Genomic DNA, 22,428 nt, shown 5'->3' with positions numbered 1-22,428 from the left:
GGGAGAAAATATTTGCAAATGATGTGACTGACTAATGCTTAATTTCCAGAATATATAAACAGCTCAACTTAATAACAACAACAAAAAACCCAATCAAAAATGGGTAGAAGACCTAAACAAACATTTCTCCAATGAAGACATACAAATGGCCAAAAGGCACATAAAAAAATGCTCAATATTATTTTCCTTCTTTACATGTTATTTTCTTGCAACCAGGTAATAGTTTCATGCAACCTTTTTTAAAAATAACACAGAATTTTGTCTCCAAGCTTCTAATATGCTTTAGATATGCTTAGTTGAGCAGAAAATATTCCCTCTTGTCTCTTCTGGTTTTATAATCCTATTGTCTTTACCGAGTGAGCTGCAAGACAAGAAGTCTTTCCAAGTTGAGCACTCAGTGATGACTACATATTCCTCAATTTGCTTAAGTATGTATCCTTTGTTATTGAGAATTAGTGTTTTCCAGGAAAAAAGGGAAGCCATGTATTTATCAAAAAGTATTAGTGCAGGCAGCTGTGAGAGTAAAATGAGAAAGAAAACCCTAAGGATTACATATTGGCCTCTGAATAATCTCATAATCTGGTACTCTGATCAATCTTCATAGTTCTATAAAGGCCCTGCTTTATCTCTGAAGAATAAGAACAATCCAGGAGAGAGTGAAAGGAAGAAGGCAAACAGATAAAGGAAAACTGGAACAGCAGCTGAGAGACACATGCTCACCGCTCTCTCTTCTTCTCCTTTGTTTTATTGTCCCAGAAGGAATTGAGATTTTGGAGCCACACAAATCCAAGTGTGAATCTCACTGCCTGAAGTTGTACAGCACTGGGCATTTTACTTAGCCTCTCTGAGTCACAGTTTCTTCATTTAGGCAATGTAGACACGACTGCTCCCCAGCCCAGTTGTTGGGTGGATAACTGCTATCAAGGTATGGAGGCTGGAAACAGAACAATAAAAAGCAGCTATTACTAATGGTAGCTGGTTGTTAATGGTCACCACTTCTTCATTTGTTCAACATTCAACAAATATTATTGATCACCTCTCCAGGGCAGGAATACAGTGAAGAAACAGATAAAGTCACTTCCCTCAAGGGGCTATGTTTCATCCTTTGAATACCCACAGTTTTCAAAATTCCATCCCCCTACCATTCCACTAAAACTCCTCTGGCAAAGTCATCATCGCCCTAGTTATCAAATACAAAAGATAGCTTGTGGTCCTCAATAACACCTTTTTGTAGCATCTAATAGCACAAAAACACAATTATCTTCTTGATATCTAGAATACTCTCTTCTGATTTCCTTTTAGCTTCCAACTGAAACTTCAGTCTCCATTACTAGTTTTTTCTTCTTCTGTTAACCCTTTAAAATGTCCTAGTCTTCCAACTTTAACCCTTTTTCTTTTATACTCTACACTAGTGGTTCTTGATCTTTTCAGAATCATGAACTCCTTTATGAATCTGAAGAAGCTCTCCCCTCCCTAGGGGAGAAAAAAGGATCTGCTAACAAATATACAAAAATTTGCATACATTTTCAGGAGTTTCACAGACCTTCCTGCCTTAAAGCCCATTGTTGAACTCCAAGCTGAGGCATTCCTGTGGCTTTAACTGTTATCCATATGTCAATGACCCTCAAATCTTTGTCTCCCACATAAACCACCTTCCTAAGCAATAGGCCTACTATCAAATAACTTATTGACAACATCTATATGAATGCCAATCAGGCATCTTAAAACACACATCCCAAACCAAACTCATTATCTTTCCCCTAAAATCTGTTTTCCTCCTAGGAGACAACCGTCTATGCGAAAGAAAACACTAATTTTAAACCTATCAAACCTAGATTTAAATCCAGCCCTGGAAGCATCAGTAATATATGCAAGCTATTTGTGCTTTAATTTCTGCGTATTTAACATGAAGATAATATCTCCATTTTCTGGATTGCTATAAGAATGAAAATAGGCAATGGGAAAATCCCTACCCAAGCACCACCACAGAGCATACATTCCACAAATTAATATTACTGGATTCCCAACCTCAGCAAAAGCAATCCCATTCACCAACATCTTAACTCAAAAATGTAGGACTCATCTTCAACTTGTCCTTTGCCTCATCTGCAACTAACGGATAGCTATGTGGTATCAATTCCTCAGCTTCCCCTCTGTCTTTAATTCAGGCTTTCACGTTCTTTCTTATGGACACGGAAGTAGTCTCCTAACCACTTGATCTAATTCCAATTCCACATCCTTCCAACCTATCCTCGGTACTGAAGCCCAAGGATTTTTTCGAGACACAAATCTTGTAACGCCGGAACTCTGCTTAAACCTGCCCAGTTGCGTCTCATTGCTTCCAGGATTACATTTATCTTAGGTTCTGCACTGAAGGCTGACAACGATCTGGCCCCTGTCTACCTCCAACACAACTGGTTACCTGTGGATCTTCCCAGTTGCCACAGTGTTTTGGATTCCATATCTCTGTCCACACTGCTTCCTTTGACTGAAATGTCTTCACCCCTCTCATGTCTTTTCTTGGCATTCAGGCAAACAATTACTCATCTTTCAAAACACAGTTCAAGCATCACCTCTGCTGTGAAGTTATTCCTGACAGCCTCCTGCCATTCTGCTGATCACTGGCTCCTCTCATCTCCACCACTACTTGATAGATGATTTCCTATCATGGCAAAGATGAATAAATATGGTCCCCAGTCTCAAAAAGCTTACCATCATCATTCAACCAGAAATCCTGTTATATAACCTGGACAAATAAGCCAAATTGAAAGAGAAATTATGAGGCATGAAAAAATGACGAGTTGTAAGTAAGTTCAACACTCAGCTCAGCAGTTTTCCTCAGAAGCCTCTGTGACTCCCAAGCCGTGAGCTGTGTGTGGACGCGTGAGCGTGTATGTGGACGCACGCGCTGCTATACAAAGGTTAGGTGTACAGGGGCTGACTTAATGTTCACAAACCATCTGAGTTGGGCATTATTATCATCCCCATTTTAGAACTGAGGAAACCAAAAGCATAGTGACTAAGTAACGTGCCCAACCTGACTGAAAATATCAGTATGAATAAAGTATGGATTTCAGTTAACTCTTAAAAAATGTAACCGACAAGTGAAAATGATATAGTGTTTATAAATAAGTCGTGTGGTGTATACTTATTGGGCCTATTAAGGGCCTAGTACACAAAGAGAAAAACGTATCTCAGAAACAGCGAAAAATAAAAAACTACGATACAAAGAACAGAAGACTACCTCTCGGGGGCAGTAAGAAGTTGGGGAGAGAAGAGGCTTTCAAATACATTAATGAGTTAATAAACGAAATTAAATGACTGTCTAAACGCAGCTGAGCAGCCCTCGACTCCAACCCGCTAACTCACCTGCACGTCAGCTTTTCTCCTCGCACGTCGTAGCCAATGGAACGGCGGCTCTACGGGGGCCTACCGTGCGCGTGCGCATCAGTGTTTCGACGCTCCTTCCCATCGATGTGCTCGGCAGCAACTCCTTCAGTCTGGCCACTGCCAGCGTAGACGCTGCCCCTCCTGCCGACGCGCCGCCATTTTGAAGACGGGAAGATTCAGGGTCTGGAACGGCTGGAGGCGGCGGCGGTGACTGGTACGGATGGTTTCCGCCCGCGTTAGCCCCTCCAAATTCGCCCATCTATGGGCCACAGCTCTCGGTGTTGCCCCTATTCCCACAGGGCCCCTGTCGCTGTCCCCAGTCGTCCTGTCACTCTGTCCCTCGGATCTTTTTCGCTTTCTCATCTTCCAGCTGTGCTCGAACCTTTGTTTAGAGCTGTCGTCAGGCCTAAGTGCCTACTTTCGAGCCTCAGGACTCCAACCCGCTGGACGGCTCCTCCTTCCCCGCCCCAGTCTAGTCCGGGTTGTTTTCTGCGGACACACACCGGGAGGGCTCAGAGCTGCACGGCCTCCGCTGGGCAGCGACCTGTGTGCCTCATGGGGGCAGGGGGCGAGTTCTGGTCTCTGTGGGGTCCGGGGAGAACCTGGACTTGGTCCTATCGTGGTGGAGGGACCCACAGTAGGCGATGGTGGACGTTAGCGACCGGTCTCCTGTTAGAGCTTAATCCGTCACCGGCCTGTTTTGTTTTGTCCTTTCCCAGGAATAACTTAACAAAAGGAAAGATATTTTGCGTCTGCTTTGCTGCCAGAAATGGCCAATGTGAGTAAATTAGTCTCTTAAGAAGCAGTATAGTAATAAAGTAGTTTGGGAACTTGTTAGAAAATGGAGGGACGGGTTTAATTCTAATGTCATTGGTGGCATAATGTTTCATATTGAGTATCAAAAATGTCAAGGGGCGTAATGGGTGTGAAATTAGGTGAATACGGTTTGAAGACAGTTTGAACACAAACATATTTCTAATTACACGTTTATTTCTACAAATACGTTTTTAGAAATAAATTCAGTGCCAGCATCCTTTTTTAATATTTTTAAAGTACATTATTTCAGGAAGTATTTAGAATCTATTTTTTAAGCTGTGTTCTATTTTTTTGGTTAGGTAAACTGGAGGTTTGGAGCCGTTTCAGTATAGGAAGTAGCCTTCCAAATACTACAAAATGAGAGCAAGAGAGATTATTCATAGTGACTGTCCAGTAATTACTTGCCGTAAAGAGTTCATATAGTAGGAGGCATGAGACATATGAAAACAGTTACCATAAAAGTAGAGGCTGATAATTTCATAAAAGCTACACAAAGGCACAATGCAGATTCAGAGCTTTGTGGAGAGGAAAAGGAGGGGTTTCGGTTCACTTAATCAGAGAAGCATTTAGTTTTGGTTTTGAAAGATGGGTGGGATTTAGGTCATCTGAGGTTTGCGTGGGGAAGACAAGAGGATATATTCATCCTCCGTTTCAAAAATCAAGATGTAGGTTCTGTTCTCCTGAATGTTAGATGTGTGAAAGACTTTAGTGGAAAATAAGGTTGGCTGGTTTATTTGGGATCAAGTAACAGTCTTGAATGCCAAACTCAGTAGTTTGGACTTTATTCTTTGTATTTTGGTGGTTTAATTAGAGCAGTGTGTTGGGAAGACTGATATGGATATGGCAACAGTTAGCCTGGAGAGTATTCCTGTTAAGTAATAGTCTAATGGTGAGACCATAGACCAAGTCATAAAAATTGACCACTAGTCTAGCCTATGTTTTAAGCTGAATTTTTACCTAGCCATAATCATAGGAAGGAAATGTTGTGAAAGAAGTATGTGCTGCTGCCCTCAAAGGAATGAGATTAGTATGTTAATATTTGAATTGGCTCTATTTTGATTTGAATGAATAAATTAGATCAGTAAGATGAATATTTTGAAATATACTTTTTTAATTCTTTATTGTTAGAATTTTACATAAAATAATATTCAAATATACTTTTAAAAATTTATGTTAGTTTATATGCGTTGTAAACACTGAATGTACTTTGGTAATTAAATATGCAGGTATATGTGTCTTTAACAATTCAGTTAGCATGTACAGCAAGGGTCAGAAAGGTCCATGCTTCAGCAGCTAGACAGGTAAATTAAGAGGCCGTGGTGGGGACTTGTACAAACTGAAGTAACTCATTTCTGCCAGTGATGTGTTGCCAACTAATGTCATTTGGGAATGTGAATCCAGTGCTACCAGATCTTAAGAGTTTTTAAGAACAGCCAAAAATCTGCCTCTTTTGTGTGAGATATCACAATTGCTCGATGTGGATATCCAATTCAAATTTCTATATACCACTTAAAATTACCATTTTTGTCTCTTTGAGCAGGTTGGGTACAGACCCAAGGAAGGATGCTTGAATTTTGAGGTGGGCAGAATGCTCTGGAAACAGGGAGGTTCTGTTTTTCTGGATCTAGAAGAAAGAGTTGGAATTTGCCAGGCCTAGAAGGAGAGGGAAAAGGGCGTTTTAGCAGAAGAAATATTGTGGCAGTTTAAAAGAAGGCAGAGAAATATGGGAAATGTTGAGTAGATATTGCTATGTGGCTTAAGAGTGGAATAAGGGAAGGAAGGGTAAAATTGAAAGAAATTATGTCAGAGATGTAGAAAGACCAGTTAGGATTTTTTTTGCACTTAGCATGAGAAATAAAGTCATAAAGTACACACGGGTTGGATTTCAGAATACTGTATGAACTGGAAAAAGAATGGTTGTAAAGTATTAAATGCCTAGACTGTTTCAACGTCCTGGTAATTAGTTTTCACACCACTCTAATCCCACTCCAGTCCATTCTCTATGCTGCCCTTAGTGGTACATTCCTTAACACATCCTTTAATTTTATCAGCTTAACTCTGTTCCTCCCTGCCTACAGATTAAAATTCTGAGTTGTTATCTTCATTTAATAGGACCTTTACTGTCTGCATCAGGTATAAAGCCTGTTACAGTTGCCCACAAGTTAACTCTGAAGCCTGTTTTGCACTATATTACCTTATTATATCTACCTTCAGTGAACTTGTCAGTTTTCTGAATATATCTTTTATGACTCCACACCTTTGTTCCTGAAAGTGACTCACTGAAATGCCCCTTTCCCTGGCAAATTTCTGCTGTTACTTCAAAACTTAGTGTATCCTCCATGAAACTTTTTCCTGTTCCCTCAAGAATCTCTTAATTTTTCAAATCTTTTAATAGCATTTGACAGGTGATACAGTGTTTGTTCTTAGATGTTTTTCACTAATCTAAGAGTCAGCATTTTTTTTTAAAGGACCAAATAGCAAATATTTTAGGATTTGTAAGCCACAGAGTCTCTGTGCAACGACTTAACTCCGCCATAAGGACATGAAAGCAGCCATAGACAATACAGAAATAAATGGGTGTGGCAATGTTGCAGTCAAACTTCATTCACTGAAACAGATAGGAGGCATTAAATTATTCTGACCCAGGTATTTTTGATGAAAGTTTATGCATGAAAGATTTATTCATCCATGGTAACTGACCTCAAGAGTCTAGGAAATGGACAGAGAAGCAGAAAATGTATCACAAAGGTGTGTGCTAAAATGGAGGAAAGTGAACATTGCCATAAAACCAAAAGGAAAAATGACAGGGGAGATAAACTAGTACAATTTGTAGCAGTAAAAGAAGAGAAGAGTTAGAAAGTAGATTGTGGTCCTAGGAAAGATTTTGAGAGTTCTTTATTTTGAGAATAGAAGAATCTTAATAGTTGTGCTACCTTTTTAGTGTTGTTGCTAAGTAGGGCACCTTTTAGAGGTTTCTTTTCTCTTTGTGTGGCACTCTTGATTCTGGTGTTTGTTGGAAAAGCCATATATTTTTAGCCATGGTAACTTCTTATTTGCTTTTTTAATATTCCTGTTTATTTTTTAAAATATAAATGTTTAAAATTATAAATATGCATGATCTTGTCATGTGGTAGGTGCTCAATAATAGTAGAATAAATGTTGATTTTAGAAGATACATTGCAATATGAGAATTTGCCAGAGATTGTCTGTGTCAGTATAACGTTTATATCCTGAATAATTTTGATTTTTGTGTCATTCTTAGGTGCTCTGTAACAGAGCCAGACTGGTTTCCTATCTCCCAGGATTTTGCTCTTTAGTTAAAAGGGTTGTCAATCCCAGAGCCTTTTCAACTGCAGGATCTTCAGGTTCTGATGAGTCTCATGTGGCCACTGCACCTCCAGATATATGTAAGTAAAAGTTATTATTACTTTACTTATAATTGTTTCATAACATTTTGAGGTGTGTTTCCTGTAATATTTCTTCCTGAGGTTTTACTGATTTTTCTAAAGTTTAGTTTATCCCATTGAAAATAAAATCAGGGCTCTGCCTAAATATACCAGAAATCTACAATATTTAAAAAAAGAGTGAATATTGTTTTCTAAAACTTATTTTCTTGAACTTTAGTTTCTTTGTAATTATCTTCAAAAACACAGTTCCCTGAAACAAATCTTTTGGTCCTACTAAACTGCATTACTACTTCTTGCCATTCTTTGCTGAATTTCTTAAATGTAGCTAGTACTTTTTACTATACTACTGTTTATTGAATCATAGTCTGTTTTTTCTAATTCATTTTGTACACCACTATCATAATAATCATTCTAAGGTACTTTAATCATGTCACTTCCTTGATAAACCTTGACTGTCTCCCACTGCTTTCAGTAGCAGTTCCTAAACAATCCTTAAACTGTGGATCACTGTTCAAGGTCTATAAAAAATTTTCTTTTAAAGTTCTGTGATTAGTTAAGTTTGAGAAATACTTTTGCCATAGCCCTTCCTATCTTAGAGGTTTATAATGCACACTAAAATGTTAAGGGAAGGCTCTTAGAAACTTTACCTAATGTATCCTAAAAGGTTTGCCCGTGGAATCCTTTTTTCATGCAACACATTACTTAAAACGTAATGTAAGTTCACTTTGGCATGCAAAGCCTTCCCTGATTTTCTTGCCCCAGTTTTCTTTTATAACTCCATCTCTGATTACTCCTCAATTTTCAAGAATTGAAGACTAAACATATATGTATCATAAATGAAGGATTTATTATTCAGAATATAAGGGTTTATATTGTGGATATACAGCCGGCCCTCTCTCTTCCTGGGTTCTACATCTTCAGATTCAGCCAATCAGGAATTGAAAATATTTGGGGAAAAAAAATTGCAGAAGGTTCCAAAAAACAAAACTTGAATTTGTCACACACCAGCAACTATTCACATATCATTTACATTGTGTTAAATATTATAAGTAATCTAGAGATGATTTAAAATATACAGGAGGCTGTATGTAGGCTACATTTATGGACATACAGTTGACTATTGAACAACTTGGGTTTGAAGTGCACAAGTCCACTTATACACAGATTTTTTTCAATAATAACTACAGTACTACACAGTTCTTGGTTCAATGAATATGAGGACATGAAACTGCCAATACAGAAGCAACTATACAGTGAACTGACTACAGATTATACTCAGGTGTCTGACTGCATTCAGAGTCAGTACCCCTAACCCCTGAGTTGTTCAAATGTCAACTAAACTGTGCCCTTTTATATAAGGGACTTGAGCACATGCTGATTTTGGTATTTGGAGGGGGTCCAGGAACCAATCCCCTGTGAATACCTAGGGACAACTATATAAAGAATTTTTGTAGATCAATAGAAAAAAGACCACCCAGTAGAAAACCAAACAAAAATTTCAAAAATGGATCTGAACAGGCTATTTCTGTATGCGAAAACTTAAATGACCAGTAAACATTTGAAAATATTCTCAATCCCACTATTAATATTGGATATTTATTTAAAGAAACAGATCTGAAGAGTCTTTAAAATCCTTATTGTTCAAATATAGCTGATAAGTTTTAGCTTGCGAACTGCCTCTAGTCAACCATTAGTGGCTATGTCTGGAGCCTTGTTACTCAATATGATCTGCAGACCAGCATAGGATAACATCAACATCATCTGACATTTAGAAACAAAGAATTTTGAGCCCCACTCAAGACCTACTAAATCAGAATCTACATTTTGTGAGATCTCAGATGATTCTTAAGTACTTAAAGTTTGAGACATACTGGGCTAGTGTTTGGGTTGAGAATTATGTGATAGTGTCTGGGTTCAGTGGGAAAAAGTTCCATGACTGATGGGTGATGTCTGTCATAGATACGGAAGAGGGTTATGGTAGCACTTAAGAGCAGCCATACTGACATGGTGATTTTCACGCAGTTCTGGCAGAGTATTTATATTTTTGATGCCAACAGAAGTCTGTAGCAGTCGTCCCTTCCTTTCTCTAAACAAAACTTCTTCTCTGAATATTTCTTTGTTTGATTTTTTTAATTTTTTTTTTCTGGATCTTTTTAAATTTTTCACGTTAGGATGTTTTTAAATTTTAAGTGAATAAAGTAATGTGGTCTGTTCTTCCATAAGTATTTAATCTATATTAATTTGTGTGGCTGGTAAACAGGGCATTATGTCTCACTGGGTTCATACAATATTTTTTCCCCAGTTCATTAATATTTTGTGCCAATGCCCCTCCCCAAGGGTAACCACTATTAAATCTAGTATCTTTTTTTTTTTCAAATCTTTCCTCTATATTTAAAAACATAAATATGAGGATAGAAAATAAATGTGAAAATGCTATTCTTTGGCTTAGCTTTTTTTTTTAACGTAATATGTCCTGGACTTCGTTCATTATCAGTAAAGATTTACCATGTTCTTTCTAATGAATATCAAGCATTACATAGTATGGATTACAGTATTTTATTGACTCCTTTCCTAATAACAAACTTACCTTTGAGCTTACAACTGGTTGCTTTGATTAATGTTTTGGAAATGACATAAAACTGTTTTATATTCACATAGGAAAGCAAACTTCACAGATCTGTTGATTAGGTAAAAACCTAATTAGAAGAAGAATATTCTTTCAGTTTACCAATATACTTAACTGTTAAGGAGAAAATGACTCATTTTGTTGTTTCTCTTCAGGCTCTCGAACAGTATGGCCTGATGAAACTATGGGACCATTTGGACCTCAGGATCAGAGATTCCAGCTTCCTGGGAACATAGGTTTTGATTGTCACCTCAATGGGACTGCATTACAGAAGAAAAGCCAGGTTAATAAAACTTTGCCTGATATTCTAGCAGAACCTTTATCAAGTGAAAGACATGAGTTTGTAATGGCACAATATGTGAATGAATTTCAGGTAAGTTGTTAATGTCATTTATTCTTTTTTTCTAATTATTAAATGCTATAATAATTTCTGATAACTTTGAGTATGTTACTTTCATTGAAAAAGTTAAATAAAAAAAACTAAGTCCAATATATACAAAAAGAATATCTATAGCTTTTAAAAACTCAGCATTGTCCTACACATAGTGTTTCCTGTACAATTTTTTCACTTAACTTTAGATTGCAGTCTCTTAGGTAATCAAATGTTCTTCAAAAAGATCTGTTTAAGTAACTGTTTATTAAAACATAAATAATTCTATACTTACTAGAAATTTAGATTTCCTGTTTTTCACTTTTATAAATGATAATTATAATTTATATATGGACCAAATTCCAACTAGTTTTATTCCTCTAACCATTTAGAAACTTAAGAAAATTTGGAGATCTCTGAAATTCTTCAGATATAGTAGACTAAAAAGGAAGAGTGTTAAATAGGTTTTTTTTAACGACAATTTCTGAGGTTTTTTTCCAAATGAGTTTTTTAAACTGGTATTGCATAATGAATTTTTTAAATGAGTTGTAAAACTAGTATTGCATTATTGCTTACTCAAATGGAAAGTTAGATGCAATTCAGAGTTTCTGTCAAACCCCTGATCCTTTACCATTTTTCATATTTCTGCATAGTTTCAGGCTGAGATTTTGATCAAAGCCATATTATTGAAAATGGCATTCCCTCACAATTAAGGGTTATATCGGATAACTGAACACTGGGACACAGTTGACTTTCCCTGAATTTTTATCTGAGATAATTTCTTCTCAGTCTTCTTGGCTCCTCCTCTGTCTACCAGTTATAGGATATCTCCCAAATGTTTCTGTTCTTGATTTTCTCATGCGAATTGCTCCCTGGTCACTTAAGTCCTTGGCTTTCTCTACAGGCTACATTTTCATGTTTCCTAATTTATTATGTCTATTTCTGACATTTCTAGCCCTATATTACTAACTGCCTGCCAAACATCGTTATCTGGATATCTCAGAAGTCCCCAGATTTTACATGTCTAATACTGAATTAGTCCTTTTTTCTCTCGAAACTTGTTCTTACTTCCTTATTATTAGTAGTATAAGTGACTTAGTCATCCTCCTCCTGTCCCAAAAATTATAGTGTCAACCTTAACTTCTCTCAGAAATAGTCACAGAATTACATTGCTTCCTCTCTGTAAGCAGCTCTTAAATTATTTGTGTCCTTTCAATTCTCACTAATACTGCCAAAATTTAACTGCCTTGTCTTAACTTCAGTTCTTAGAGGCATTATAATTGGATAGACTATGGAGATAGGATAAATCTGTATTCAAAGATTAACTCTCCTGTTTACTTAATTTTGTGTCCTTGAGAAAGTTATTTAACTTTTCTGAGCCTCTGTTTCTTTATATGTAAAATGAGGATAATAATCCCTAGCTTGCAAAGTTGCTATGAGGATCAAATGTGAGAATGTATACACTAAGTGATCAATAAATATTGGCTGCTGCTGGTCTATCACCTGCTCCTCCTCATTACTGTATATCCCCTACAGTAATACGTCATTAGCTTTTTATATCTGATTTTGATACTCCTCACTGCTTTTAGACTAAAGTCAGACTTTCTTGATGTGACATAAATGGCTCTCCACAGTTTTGATCCTTTATCTTCTTTACCTTACCTCCCATTACTTCCTACTCCTGCACTCTAATCACAGCATTTTTCATTTTTTTCAAATTACACCATTCTCTTTAACCATTGCATGCCTTTGCACTGTGATTATCTCTTGCTGGACTTTTTCTTTCTCCTTAATTCTTCAGCTATATTCCATCTCTTCTTTGCCTATCAGATACATGCATTAATTAACATGTAGCTCAAAAATTGTTTCATCCTTTTCCCGATTTCTCCCAGCAAGCAAGTTTCTTCCCCATCTGTACTTCCAGAACACTTTCTTCATAACTCTACAGTACATTTCATATTGGATTGCATTTATTTGTTGCTATTTTTCTTGTATACCTAAGAATGAAGACTGGATTTTTTTTACCATTTTTGTGCCTTCTTCTGTCGTAATGTCTGATGTGTAATAGGCACCCAGTAAATTTCAGTTGAATAAAAGCCTCTAAGCTCTTCCTATAGGAGAGGCTGTATATTTAATCATGTTATATTGTAAGTTAGTGTTCTTACCCCATTTTACAGATTACAGAACAGAAGAAAGGATGATTAGATATCACAAAATATCAGAAGTGGTAACACTGTAAGACAAAATCATGACATTTTAGTTTCTTAGCCAACTTCTATTGTCTCAGAATATCAGTATATTTATATGTTCTTTTTTAATTCAAAATTTTTTTTAGAATTTTCAAATCTTACATTCATCACAGAGAAAATGTTGAAGAAAACACTATTCCTCCATCACCAGCTAGATTAAAATTATTAAAAACACTTAGGGAAAACAGGTTCATAACAGTGAAGATACTTTATTTGAACTCCAGATTTTGTTTACTTTTATTTCCTGTTCCCCTTAGGGTAGTGATGCACCTGTTGAGCAAGAAATTAACAGTGCAGAAACTTACTTTGAAAGTGCCAAAGTAGAGTGTGCAATCCAAACATGTCCAGAATTGCTGCGAAGAGGTATGTTGTGCTTTATATATGTTTATACTAATGTGTGTTAGATAATGTCACTGATTTTTTAATGTGTTGAATAATGTACTCCATAGGAATTGTAATGCTTTGTAACTTAATATTTTAACATGTGTAGCTGGAAAATGATGACTGCATGGCCAAGATAAAGACTTTCACATGTCCCCAAACATCTGACCTCATGCTGCCATTAGATAGGAACAGTAGAATTTTTAATTACTTTTTTCGTAAATCTTTTACTGAAGTCATCCCACACCTGGGTGATTATTACAGCTGTAATTTCATGAGCTAATATATTAGTACTATTGAGAAAAATCTTAATAATAATCTTTTTTTTAAATTACAAAACCAACAACATGTAACCCAACTTACTCTTCAGAATTGTTGGCAGTATAATTCAGTTCATCCAATAAGAACAGAAGTAAATAAAAACTAAATTCATTTCATCCTTGTTCAAAAATAATATACATTTGTAAACCTAACTGGGTACCATAATAATTTAACTTAATCATTATTCTAAAGTATTTTATGCACTGTTTCTTGTTTTTTAAAAAAACAAATTATTTTTTCCTGGAGTTTTATTCTTATTTCATTTATAGATTTTGAATCACTGTTTCCAGAAGCAGCTACCAACAAACTAATGATTCTGACTGTAACACAGAAAACTAAGAATGATATGACTGTTTGGAGCGAGGAGGTAGAAAATGAAAGAGAAATGCTCTTAGAAAAGGTAATTCAACTCCTGACACTTTAATTTTATGATCCTATTTAAATACCAATGATCCAGTGTTTTAAAGTGATGGCTGTCTTTTCTAGCCTTTATTCTCTACTTCTGTATTTCAGTACTAAAGAACTTAATGTTTTCTGAGAATAAAAATGCCATGTGTTTTTGTTTGTTTGTTTGAATTTATGTCTGTTCTAGGAAATTTGGAAAATACAGTAAACAAAAAAGTTACATTAACTCTTTGTACCCATCTCTCTCTTTGTCTCTCTGCTTCTCTTCTCTCCCTCCATGTCTCCTTTCTTCTTCTCTTTGTAAAGCATGTCAAGTAAAAAGTGAAAAGTACCTCAGCCTTCTCTAAGGAATAAACAGTAACAGTGTACAGTACAATAATAATAAAGTAGTGTTATATACCCACATTATTTTCCCATCCTTTGCTTTTAACCAGAAGATAAGTTTTGACACCTTTCTATAGAATTACACAGATTATATTTCATTCTTTGTAAAATCTGCATAATATCATATTGCATGGGCAAACCATAAATTTTTTAATTATTTAAAAAAATTTTAGTAATTTATAAATTGAAAATCAAACTTTTGCTATTACAGGCAGTGAATATATTTTTATGCATATATTTATATCTGTATATTCCTAAATAGGGAATTGCTGAATCATTTTACGTTTTGATAGACACCACCAATTTGCCAACAAAACAGACTGTCCTAGTGTGTATCCTGTCACCCTTACCCTGGATATTAGCATTACTTCTCATTTTTATCAACCTGAGAAATGATAAGTGGTAATTTAAAGTCATATTTTAAAATTATATAATTATTTATCTAGAGTTTGATGTTCGGTTATATCGGTTTCTTTTGCCTGTGTTACAGGTTAAGATTAACTCACTTGGACACCTTAGCCAACTATAGTTGAAAAAGTTCTCTTTACTAATTTACATGCAGGATAATATTTGGAATTACTTTATATTTTCTTTAGGGTTGGATGTATGGTTCTCTCTTCTTAGAAAAATTCTATATATTGAACAGAGTATTTTATGATAATGGCTTCACACTTAAATGTTTCACATATAGCTTTACTAACAGATTCCATTTAGTAATTAACAATCATGAGCAAGTTATATGCTAGTTAAAAGAAGTTACAGAGAGGCATAAGACATTGTCTCTGATTTTAAAGATCTGAATTTGGAGAGTTGAAATTTAAATACACAATAACTCAATAAACATTTTCTATTTCTATATTAAGATAATGATTAGTAAATGTATACTTACCACTATCATTTAGATGCTAGAGAGCTCACTCACATATATCAGTAGTCCTAATTTTTAATCTGTTCAAGATTCAGAGCCTCATTTGATACTGGCCTTAGTATAGTTGTAAGTTGCTTTTCTGTAACCAGTTTCAGGGTTTTGAAATGGCAACATACTTTATATGTGATTTTTAATTTTGTAATGACTTAAGCTTTTATTTTCTATAGAAAAACATTTTCCTATTTTAGATATGTTAGTGATTATTTTAGAACCACACATAGCTTACTGTCCAAGTAGATGTTTTACGTTTTGTGATTTAAATCTAATCTAGTTTTTTCCAGTTGATGTCAGTATTTGCTATTGATGAGAAGAAAACTTTAAGAGAAAAACTGGTTCATTTTGTGATCATTCAGGATTCTTTGTTAACTTTTGCAAACATTTGAATTAATTGTTTTGTTTATCTTGTAGTTTTTGTGTATGGCATTTTTTTTTATTAAATTGATACATAATTCTAATGACTTTTCTAGACTATATTCAGTTTTCTTATTTTTAAGAATTATGAACATTAATGAAATACAGGAATAAGTGTAAGTATTAAGTATGAAGATAACCTAAAGAATACAATATATTTAAATGTTTTTCATTAGTTTACAAGAAAGTACAAGTATACCTTGGAGATATTGCAAGTTTAGTTCCACACCATCATAATAAGACAAAAATCACAGTAAAGTGAGTCACACAAATTTTTTGGTTTTCCAGTGCATATAAAGGTTATATTTTCACTATACTGTAGTCTATTAAGTGTGTAATAGCATTATGCCTAAAAAAAGTAAATACCTTAATTAAAAAATAATTTATTGCTAAAAAATCTTAACCATCATCTAAGCCTTCATAGTGAGTCATAGTAGTAACATCAGTATAGATCACTAATTACAGATTATCATAACAAATAAAATAGATGAAAAAGTTTAAAATACTGAGAGAATTACCAAAACGTGACACAGAGACACGAAGTGAGCAAATGCTATTGGAAAAATGGCTCAAGTAGACTTGCTGGACACAGGGTTTCCACAAACCTTCAAATTGTAAAAAACACATGATCTGTGAATATAATAAAATGAAGTCCAAAAAAGTGAGATATGCCTGTATTCAGAGAAAATAGTCTAGCTTAAGTTGTATATCTCTATATCAGGAATCAGCCAACTTTTTCCATGAAGGGCCAGATGGTAAATTTTTAGGTTTTGCAGGTCATAGGGTCTCAACTACTCAATTCTACCCTAGTATTATTAAAGAAATCCTACACAGTATACAGATCAAAAGGCATGGCTATGTTCCAGTGAAACTATGTTTACACAAACAGGTTGCCAACCAGATTTGGCCCTCGGGCTGTCACTTGCTAACCCCTTATTTAGGATGTGGCCCTTATGCCTAAGGCTTGGACTTTCGAGGATCTCAGCTGAATGCCAAACAGGTTGCCAACCAGATTTGGCCCTCGGGCTGTCACTTGCTAACCCCTTATTTAGGATGTGGCCCTTATGCCTAAGGCTTGGACTTTCGAGGATCTCAGCTGAATGCCAGAGTTGCTTAGTGAAGTCTCATCACTCTGGATGGGCTAGAGATTCATGTTACCCAGTACCGTACCACCCCGATAGCACCATTCAGCTCTTAGCCTCACCACTGGCACTGTGCTAGACCTTGAGGAATTTCTCCTTGTGTGTGTACAGCTCAACCCTTCACTACTGAACCAAGGCAAATTGCTCTGCAGACCACTTGAGAGCCCCATTCATGCACCTCCCTCTTCTCTAGTACCCTACCCAACAAATTCTGTGTGCTTCAACAGTGCAGAACTCTTGCTTTCTACCTCCTCAGCTCAGTGACACTATTACTTTGCTTGGGCCCCACTTCTTTGCCCTATGACTATGAAGTGTCCCCAGACGGAAGACTAGAGCATATATGGGGATCACCTTATGTTTCCCTTCTCTCAAAGATTACAGTTTTGTCTGACTGTTGTTCAGTGTTTAAAAACAGTTACCAGTTTTGTAGTTTTGGTCAGTTTTATAGTTTTCAGCATGTGGCATGTTTGATGGAACTGTACCCTTGCTTTTAAACATTTATGTTCTGTCCTTTTTTTTTTTTTCCTTAACATACTAATCTGGTTCTAATATTTGTTACTGGTCTATTTCACTGCTTAGATTTCTGGTAAAACTAATACAGACATCATAAGAATTCAGAATTAAGACCAAGATTTTGAATAGGTGATAAATGCTCATGGCCTGTAATGTTTATATACTGTACAAAAAATACAGAGAGGTGTATAGTGAAAAGTATCCTGTTCAGCTCTGTACCTAATCTATCCATTTATCCTGTTATTTTTATGTGCCTTTTCAGAATTATTTCATGACTGTGTGAGTGCATAAATGTGTTTTTCAAGAACACACAAACAAGAACATGTGTTTAAACAACTTTCATTCAAATGAATGTGTAGCTCAGATCTTTTCATTATGGCTATTTTGTTTTCCCTTTCTTACCTTATTTCTAATATCTCCCTAATGAGAAAAATAGCAATTACAGTTTATAATCCATGCCAAATTTGAGAGTTAATAGCACAGAAGTGAGTAAAAATAGTTTCTAAAATAGGAGATAAGTTAGAAGAAAAAAATAAACAATTTGGACTTTTTAAAAGAAATGAAAGTGTTCTATAAACCAATAGTGTTTTGAACTGGTGAAAATAATCTTAGGACTTCACAGTCTTAATTTATCATTAGCTTTAATTTTTTATTAATCTTACTGTATTCTCTATCTGAAGCAAAAGATTTATTTTAAAATGTATTGAAAAATAAAACAGTCTGTAGCAATGCTGTCTTGAGCATATATTTGTATCATCTTCTGTGCAGTTCATCAGCGGTGCTAAGGAGATTTGCTATGCTCTTCGGGCGGAAGGCTATTGGGCTGATTTTATTGACCCATCGTCTGGTTTGGCAGTGAGTAACGAAATACATTTTGAAAGCCAGATTATATAATTTGAAGTAGGAATGATCTTTATTAAAATTGTTTATAATTATAACCTTAGCAAAATTAAATCATTTAAGCCTCTTTTAAAACCTCACAGTTTTATGTGAAGAAGTAGCAAGAGTCAGTTGCATTCATAACTTTGAGGGACCTCTATCACTCGTCATTTCTCTATCACTAAGTTTCTTTAATTAAAAATAATAAAAGCGTTTATTGTTTTCCATCCTTGCTAGTAGATATTATTTGAATTACACTGAATTAGTGTGTTTACTGTCCATTAGTTTAAAATTAGCAATCAGTAGTTTCACTGAAAAACACCTGTTTTTAGAATTAAGGAAATATGGATGGTAAAGAAATATTTAGAAAAGTAACTTTTTGGAAATTAGCATTTATAAAGTTACATTTTAAAGAAAGTAACTGAACCACTACTGTGGTCACATTTTAAATTCTGGCTATATCTTTCAGTTACAAATAGTAATAAATTTTTTTTAATCTTAAAATAGGAGTATATACTGTTTATTAAAGTCACGTAAGACTTAGTACTAGAAATGAAAATTTCACTTTGGGCTTTAGTTTCCTTATCCTAAAAATTATAAAGGTGGAACTATAGATGACTGCTTAAAGTTTATTTCATCTTTAAAAGTCATGTAATGTTATGCATATGGTTCTAGATAATAAGCAGTCTGCTAGATCATTCATTTCATATTTCCAGAATGCGCAGGGGAAAAGAGGTGTTAGGGCAGTTAGGTGTTGCACGTGACGTTTTTATTTTTTAATAAGAACTATTCTAAATATTTGGAGTATTAAAATTGATCTGTGTTCATGTTTGCATAAAAGTTGTTACTCCATTATCTTTCTTGCTAATGAAAATATGACTTCATTTTTTATTTCCTCCAGTTTTTTGGACCATATACAAACAACACTCTTTTTGAGACAGATGAACGCTATCGGCATTTAGGATTCTCTGTTGATGATCTCGGCTGCTGTAAAGTGATTCGTCACAGTCTCTGGGGTACCCATGTGGTTGTGGGAAGTATCTTTACTAATGCAACACCAGACAGCCAAATTATGAAGAAATTAAGTGGAAACTAGCAGTAATGGCAATTTATTTGCTCTATGATTTGTATCACTTGGGATGAGCTATAAACATTGTTAAAGTTTCAAATTTTAAAATTTACTTACTTGTAGGTATTTATTTCAACATTTGTGAATTCACAATATTGGCAAGTGGTTTGTGATTTTTAAATTTCAGATGTTCATTCATATTATCATTAAATACTTGTTGAGCACATCCACATTGTACAGAATGTGGAAATTAATTAACATGTGACCAGGGTATGATCTCATATTGTTATTTCTCCCCTTTATTGGAAAAACCTGTTTTAATTTTCTCCAAAAATAAATCATACATTTGGTTATGATATGTATTTTTTCATTGCAGAATCTTAAAAATACAGTTCTTAAAGATTCCTAAGAAACTAAAATATTTATCTTTTTAAAGTTTTTTTTTTAAATAAATACAATTGAGAATTCTGGATTCAGTGTAGATTTAACTTTTTTTAATTTTCTTTTTTCTTTATTACCTGTCAAGTGTCCTGGTACTCGTCTGAGTATCACTTTGAAAAATGTATGTGCAGGAAAAGAAGACTAAGAATAATACTACATCTTTACATACAGAAGAGTATCAATCTCATCTGTATACATGCTGAAAAAATAATTCTTAACTCCTGAGTTGAGACGGGTAAATGTAGTTTATTTTCAGACAAAACTGTGCCTCAGCTGCTAAATCATATTCCTCCAATTTTAGCAATAGATGGAAAATGCAGTACTCTACAGAAATACCTCATGTGGGATGGAGCTTGTTTTTACAGCATTTTAAACTTAGAATCATCTTTGATTTGTGAATCTTGTATCAGTTGATATAGAGATAAATCTCAGATGAACAAATAACTTCACCAAATGAATAAATTAAAATGGATTTTTCTGTATTTTTTAATTAAATGCTTGTTTTTTTAAATGAACACGGGATGATCAACTTTTTAATTTCGTTTACAATTTCCATTTAAAACTCTGCTTAGTTAACATGTAGCTTGATAATAAGTGTTGCTTATGATTCAAACAGTAAGCTACAATTTTTCATTCATTATGAAAAAAATGAAATAGTGATTTCCTGTAGCATTTTGAAAAATATTTATTGAAGGATAGGTACTCAAATTTTCATCTGTGTAAGGAGCACCCAAATCAAGACTGAACATTAGTGGAATTTCATAGGCTCATCCTACTGTCTTTCAGGCACTCCCTCTTCTTGCTTGCCCTTCCCACCAGTAGCCAGTATCCTGATTCCCTGCAGTATAAATTGGTTTTGTCTGTTTTGATGCTTTATATTTGTAAAACCATATATAGGATCTTCACTTTGGCTTCTTTCACTCAGCAATGTGAGATTAACCCTTACTGTGCATAATTATAGATCGCCTGTTTGTTTGCATAGCTTTTGCCTTCTCAGTGGTTCTGAATTGGAACAGTTTTGCCCCTTGGGAAATCTGGCGATGTCTGAAGGTATTTTTGATTGTCACAACTTGGGGTAGGGGAGTGCTATAGGCATCTAGTAGGTACAGGCCAGGGATACTACTAAACATCCTACAATGCAAAGGATAGCTCCACAAAAAAGAGTTATTTGGTCCACTACCTTGCACCACTCGTTTCCAGTGTGCATGTTGCTTATTCAGCATTTCCTACCTTGCACCATTCTGTGAGCCTTGTTTTTGACATTTCAACATTTGCTTTAACAATTCTAGAGTTCCATCTACTGGTTGGAAAGGATGCTTCCTCCCTTTAGGTGGCTATGGCTATGTACTGTAATATATGAGGCATAGGGTATATGATGGTGGGGCTCCTTTTAACATCTTGCTTTCTAACAGAATTTGCAGAAACAAGAGCATGAGAAGCAGTAACCGCCAGTTAGAGATTTTTTTTTTTCCTTGAAATGTTATGGCAAGATTTAGGTTTGGGAAATATAACCCAAGGGATTCTTACTGATAGTAGTAGAAAATAGTTAACTATTATGTACTGTAGTAAGAAGACATTGCAAGTATATTTCATCATATTCATCTGATTAGGACCTCATAAAGAATTGTTAAAATTATCATCTTAGACAAAAATTTGTTACCTTTTAAAGAAAGGCTGAGCCATTGAAATTGATTTTAGACCTGTCACTGAAAATTATGTTTTTGTTGTAAAATTTGTATTTTGACAAGAACTTAGGAATTAGTGTATAGAAGTTAAATGCTGGAAGGTGGTCTCTCAGATTATCTGACCCACGTCCCTCATTTTATAGTAGACAAAATGGAAAGCATAGGAGCATGCATCAGGTTCCACAGCTAGTGTTAAGACCCAGTGCTGGAACTTGGCTGTGAGATATATATATATTTTTTTATATATATTTTTATACTTATATACACATACATACACACACATACATGCCGAGAGAGACTCTTCATAGTCATTAACAAGATCAAAGAATCTCAGAATTTAACTTCCAGGTTAACTAATACTGCTGCCACATTTCATAGATAGCCTTCTGAGTTCATTCCATTGAACTCTACATGCTCTGAATTTTCTTTGAAAATATACTGAAACCTGTATCAAAAAATTCAGTTATAAATGCTGTACTTCACACAGTAGTTCTCTGGCTTCAAATTTAAAACCTTTATTTCTTGGGCTTCTGTCACTTGTAACAGCAATATAATCCTTATACATTTGAACAAAATTCTGCTTTTAGTTCCAACTCTATTTCCTCTTTTTATGACTGTGTCTCTTGTTGCTCCAAAGCAGTATTTATCCAGCCCAGCACTATTGACATTTTGAACCAGATAAAAATTCTTTGTTCTGGGAGATGTCACATGCATTTTAGGATGTCTAACAGCACCCTTGGCCTCCATCCTCTAGTTGCCAGTTGCAACCCTGGTCATGACAAAAAATATCTCCAAAAATTGCCAAATTTCCCCTGGGGAGCAAAAAATTTAACTAAGTGTTCTGTATTTTATTTGACAGTATCCTATCCCCAGTTGAGAACCACTGATTAAATGTACATCCTAACTCAGTGGTCCTCAGCTTCAGCTGTACATTTGAATCAGGTGGGAATGCATTTAAACATACTGATGATTTGGTCCCCACACCCACAGATTGTTTTACTAGTGTGAAGA

At 35.0% G+C, this 22,428-nt stretch overlaps 1 protein-coding gene across 2 annotated transcripts; it reads left to right on the top strand.

Moving 5' to 3' along the window:
- The first annotated feature begins 3,503 nt into the window (after positions 1-3,503).
- MMADHC (metabolism of cobalamin associated D) lies at positions 3,504-20,235 on the top strand. 2 transcript variants are annotated; one of them, XM_006187605.3, is made up of 8 exons: positions 3,504-3,604; positions 4,110-4,168; positions 7,469-7,613; positions 10,395-10,612; positions 13,116-13,221; positions 13,830-13,960; positions 18,112-18,198; positions 19,124-20,235. In XM_006187605.3, exons 2-8 carry the CDS (start codon positions 4,160-4,162, stop codon positions 19,316-19,318), a joined length of 891 nt encoding a protein of 296 aa, XP_006187667.1. In that variant the 5' UTR covers positions 3,504-3,604; positions 4,110-4,159; the 3' UTR covers positions 19,319-20,235. The 2 variants fall into 2 exon arrangements, with proteins under 2 accessions (XP_006187667.1, XP_014417202.1); XM_014561716.2 differs by having other exon boundaries at positions 3,509-3,604; positions 13,851-13,960.
- The last annotated feature ends 2,193 nt before the right edge of the window (positions 20,236-22,428 follow it).

Source organism: Camelus ferus, chromosome 5 (assembly GCF_009834535.1).
Source record: "Camelus ferus isolate YT-003-E chromosome 5, BCGSAC_Cfer_1.0, whole genome shotgun sequence".
NCBI classification, from domain to species: Eukaryota; Metazoa; Chordata; class Mammalia; order Artiodactyla; family Camelidae; genus Camelus; species Camelus ferus.
The sequence above is the reverse complement of the archived record's forward strand: the minus strand, read 5'-3'. Positions and strand labels throughout refer to the sequence as shown.

Bases quoted from the DNA above. Each gene is read 5' to 3' on its own strand.
- MMADHC (XM_006187605.3), top strand. The intron at 7,614-10,394 runs GTAAGTAAAAGT...GTTTCTCTTCAG, and splicing joins CACTGCACCTCCAGATATAT to GCTCTCGAACAGTATGGCCT. The intron at 13,961-18,111 runs GTAATTCAACTC...TCTTCTGTGCAG, and splicing joins GAGAAATGCTCTTAGAAAAG to TTCATCAGCGGTGCTAAGGA.